We start from the raw sequence: 5,027 nt of genomic DNA on the forward strand, positions 1-5,027 counted from the left end.
CTTCTTTGACATAAGTCACATTGAGAGAGTTGGGTAGCTGCGATCCCGCCATAGGCTTTTTGATAACTTGAGCAAAGGAGATCATGACTGGGCCAAGGAGACTTTGGAGGTGAGTGAAGAATGGGAATCTGATTCTTCCCCCGAGCTGCATGTTCCAATGAACTTTATATTCGATAAGTAAGATGCTTAATCTCTCGATTGCTTTGTATTTATGTTAAATTGCTCTTTTAATTTTCTAACTGTCTCTCCCTGCTTTTGTAGATTCGAAATTCGGCTCAACTCTTAAGACTTCTCTTGACATGAAGAAAGTGCATGTTGCACTAGGTATCCCATCCGAGTATCGTGAGTGGCATTGGCTGCTTAGTCTTCTTCGTAGGGAAAAATGTGGGCTGCCCCTGAGAAAGTAGATAAAATAAATCAAGGTTGAGGCGTTGGCTCGTCTTATCACCATGGTGGAGCCTACTACAAATGAGGGTGGGAAAAAGAGGCATTCCCTGCCTGCTCAAGAGACATATGCTGAAAAGAAACAGAAGACTTTTTCTGCTGCTCGCGGGGGTTCACCTACTACTCAAGAGATGTCTATTGAAAAAAAGCTGAAGACTTCTTTCGCTGCTCACAAGGGTTCAGCGGCTGCTCCCAAGCTTGTGATTGACTTGACTTCCTCCAAGAGCGAGAAAGATGAGGCTAGATCTATGCTGGTAGCACCTGTCATTCCGAAGGCTACTAGTTCAATTGCTGATAGGATTGCCCAGTGTAGAAGTTCCTCCGTGCCTCAAGTGTTGAAGTTTGTACCAAAGCTTCCATCTGGGGTTAAGTCTGGTTCACCTTTGGAGAGGCTTGCTACTATGAAAAGTGACAAGGTGCCTCTGCCTGCTAAAGTCGTGCCAAAACTCGCTCCCTCTGCTGTTGAGATCGACTCGTCTACTGAGAAGAAGGAGACTGCTTGTGCAGGCAATCGTGAGAGATCCACCAAGTTTGTTTTTGGGGAAGTTACTGAGGTTTGTGGGCTTTTGAAACCAGATCTGCCTGAGGACATAGATGTATGTGCCAAGTTTGTTGATGGCGTCAAAAGGGTTGTTGGCCCAAGTTCCTTCGCGAAGCATATGACCGGGTATAAGAAGACTGCTTAGCTGGCTATGATGCAAAAAACGATGATTCTGGCAGCCGAGTCTATGTTTCTTGATCAAGAGGATACCAAGGCTACCAAGCAGGTGGTAAGAACTATGGCAGCCGAAGCTTACTCCTTGGCTGAGAAAATCAAGAAATTGGAATCTGAGCTTGCTGCTTTAAAAGGGTCTAATATCTTTACCCCTACTTCTCTGCAGCTTGAGACTGCTCGCCAAGAGATCGTGGATTTGAATAGGCTTGACGTGATCCAAGTAAAGTATGAAAGTGCAGAGAATGAGATCTAGTGTGACATACCTCATATTCAAGATCTTGAGCGTGCCATCTCTGAATTCCTCTCTGTTGCTTATGCAAAGGATAAAGAACTGAGCGTTGCTTACAACCAAGTGATCCACTTCAAGAAGGTTGTTGATAGGCTTGAGTCTCAAGTGTTGGAACACCAAGACGCCTTGAAGATTAACAACAATCTGAAGAAAGAAGTGGAAGAACTGCAGCAGGTTCATGCTTGTCTACTCGAGGAGAAGAGCAGTTGAAGGGTGAGAAGGCTGGGTTCGAGGCTTCGCTTAATCAGAATCAAGCCGACTTCCACAAGTTGGGTTATGTAGATCATCTCTTCGGGCGACCGTCTGACTTTGAGTTTTCTGGTAAAGACTTCAAAACATTCTTTATTTCTTTGGAAGACTTGCTCGCCTTTACTTTGGAGTCTTCTATTGGTGAAGTAGTTGGAGAGGTTAGTGCCCATGCTGGGGCAGCTAGGAGTGAAACGCCAGATGGTGCCACTGCTGAAGGTGTCGCGGCTGCTGAAAGTGTGGCGATCGAGTAGTCGAGGGATGTCCAAGCTACTGAAGAGTAGTCTTCTAGGTAGCCTTTAGGATTTTCTTTGTTTTCCTTGTTGCTTTTGCTTAAACTCTTTCGGTCTTTGCTAGTTGTTTATCCATTTTGCTAGAAAATTTAATAAACTTGCTTCATTCATTTTTCTCCATCTTCGCTTCTTTTGTTCATGCCATAACCTTTAGACTTTATAGACCAGTGACATGCGTGCTACTTTTTTATAAGTTGACAGGTTGTGTAGTCTATGCAGCCGTAGGTGTTGGTGTAGAACTTTACAAAGTTGTTAGTCATAGGGTTGGTAGCCGGATGTCTTACTTGTAGAAGCAGACAAGTCCGCGTAACCACTAAGCTGTTAACCTAGCTTTCTCCAATTCCGTAGGTTGCGTAGCAAGTATCACAACACTTTAAGACTTGGTGTAGGTTGTTCCGCGCTTGGCAGAGGTGAAGCTTATCGACTACGTAGCATGTTGGCAGTAGATAAAACTTCGTATATGCATGCTAGCTTGTTTAACCTTTCACAAGAATGTGCAGTTGCATAAGTCTAGCATGGCTTTACTGCACGATGATGTTGAGAGGAATGATTGCTTCCGAAACAAATGCCAAAGAGAAATGAGTCTCATCGGTTGCTCGCCTTTTGGTGGTGCGATATGCCCATAGACATTTGGGGAGTTCGTCTAGCCATTTTTCCTTCTTGTCAATGAGGGATTTCTTGAGGCAGTCAAGGATCGTCTTGTTGGATGCTTCAGCCTGCCCATTGCCTTAAGGATATCTCGGGCATGGACATATGCTACTTGATGCCATACTTTTGGAAGAACTTCGCCAAATCTTTGCCCATGAATTGTGGGCCGTTGTTTGTGACGATGGACTGAGGAATGCCAAATCGACAAATAATGTTCCTCTATATGAAGCGCTATATGTCCGTCTGAGTCGTGGTCGTCATAGGCTCTGCTTCTACCCATTTGGTGAAGTAGTCGATTGCCACAATCATCATGCCTCTGCCCCCAGTAGCAGGCGGTATAGGTCCTACCAAGTTGATTGCCTATTGCATGAATGGCCAATGACTCGTTCGCAGGTGTAGATCGTTGGTAGGCAGTGCTGGTACTGGCTTGTAGCGTTGGCAGTGGTCTCACTTTTGTACTAACTCCTTAGCATCTTGGTGCATGGTAGGCCAGTAGTAGCCTGCGTTAAGAGCCTTTTGTGCTAAGGAACGACCTTCAAGTGGTTTCTACAAACACCTTCGTGGATTGAGCTTAGAACCTTCAAGTCATCGGGAGGCACTAGGCAGCGGAGATGTGGTCCGGTGTAGAATCTTTGGATGAGAATGTCGTTCCACATGTAGTAGCGTGCTGCCTTTATTTGAAGCTTTCTAGACTCCAACCTTTCCGTGGGGAGTGTGCCATTGACCAGGTAGTCTATAATAGAACTTTGGCAATTATGAGTTATACTAACCTGTGACACCTCTGAAGGGAAAATTATGAGCTTAACACATGTGATTTCTAAATGACTAGCATGCATATACAAATTGTTGATGCACAAAATCAGCGAAGACTTTGGTACAACAGAAAGTGTCAGGTTTTGTGACCTTCGCTTGGTTGCTTCGGTCACTAGTGAGGATAAGTACGTAAATGAATAGAGACAGAGAAGCAAACACAGGATGTACGTGGTTCACCCAGATTGGCTACGTCCACGGAGTAGAGGAGTTCTTATTAGTAGTGAAGGGCTTACACAAGTACAAAGGATCAAGCTCTCAATTTAGTGAGTTCTTGTGAATGATTTAACACAAATGGCATTAGGCAATATTGTGGGGGAATGACCCCTATTTATAGAAAAACTTGTAGCTTTGTCACATTGACATGTGTCATGTTGTGATTGGTTCTTGATGTCGACACGTGCTGCGCTCTGATTGGCTTCTAATCTTGACACGTGTCGAGTAGTGATTGGCCTCCTGGTCGGAGGGGAACTCTTCTGGGTCCTTGACAGTATAGCGTTGGCCGGTGCTCGGTAGTTTCAGGATTGGTCAAGTATGGTACAAACAGTGCTCCCCTAAGTTCCCGAGTGAGGGAAACTCCTCGGTTGGGGACTTGCAAGATCCAATCCCTTGAGTAATCACGAGACTTCTAAGTACCGAAGTGTGGTCTGATCTTCATCTGCCCTTTTCTGGAAGTACCTTTCCTCCATCCGGGAATGGTGTATTTAGCTGATGTTGACGCACAAGGTAATGTATCAATTTCACTTGAAGCTTACTTGTAGTTTCGGGCTTGGTCAAGTGCGATACAAACCCTATAGTAGGAGTCCCCCAAGTCGCCGAGCTAGGAGATCTGCCGAAAGAGGTGACAGACAAGGTAAGCAGTCAAACTTCCAAGTAAGCAACCCAGGATCAGAGGTTTGACTTCGGCTTCCGGTTGATTGTTCTCCTTCTCCTTGTCTCTCATTCAACTGCCAGGATAAGGAGAAGCAAATGGATAAGAGATGATATGAGATACTTTTGCTTTTGAAGAAGTAACTTTCCACAGGCTTATTCTTGAACTGTGCTGAAGGGTTTTCTGGTGCCCTTCAGAGTATAAGGCCGACTCAAAAATTTGAGGGTCAAAACAAGTCCATCAAATCTAGAGTACGTTCGACCTTGATGATATGGGATACTATTGCTGTTGACGGAATAATGAATGTGGTATGGAAAGGTGTCGTGCTGTAGTGATCTGTTTCAGCCCACCGTTGAACCTTCTGCTTCAATCTTTTGCATGGCAGAAGTGGTGTGCAACCTTTGCATTTAAATGGTCCTTCAGAACATTCCTTCATAGTGACTCATCCACGCTTGGCAGCTTCAGTGTAAAGAGCCAATATCTGATCAACTGTCATGAGGTATTTGCCGGTGGAATTCGTGACCTTGACAGCAGTTGAGGATGAGTACTCGAGAGCAATGCTAAGTAAGCAACCAGGCAAAGGCTCCAGGCAGTCAGTTCCCGATTGGAGGTTTGATTTCAGGTTCCGACTGACTGCTCTCTTTCTCCTTGTCCTGCAGGTGTGGACAAGGACAAAGACAAAGACAGGGAGAAAGCATGATATGGGATACT

At 45.0% G+C, this 5,027-nt stretch overlaps 1 protein-coding gene across 1 annotated transcript; it reads left to right on the plus strand.

Moving 5' to 3' along the window:
- The first annotated feature begins 449 nt into the window (after positions 1-449).
- On the plus strand, positions 450-1,130 carry LOC126609362 (uncharacterized). The gene has a single exon (XM_050277290.1). It carries the CDS (start codon positions 450-452, stop codon positions 1,128-1,130), a length of 681 nt encoding a protein of 226 aa, XP_050133247.1.
- The last annotated feature ends 3,897 nt before the right edge of the window (positions 1,131-5,027 follow it).

This window comes from Malus sylvestris, chromosome 16, assembly GCF_916048215.2.
Source record: "Malus sylvestris chromosome 16, drMalSylv7.2, whole genome shotgun sequence".
Taxonomy (NCBI): domain Eukaryota; kingdom Viridiplantae; phylum Streptophyta; class Magnoliopsida; order Rosales; family Rosaceae; genus Malus; species Malus sylvestris.

Coding starts and splice junctions, on each gene's coding strand:
- LOC126609362 (XM_050277290.1), top strand. CDS start 450: ATGGTGGAGCCTACTACAAATGAGGGTGGGAAAAAGAGGCATTCCCTG.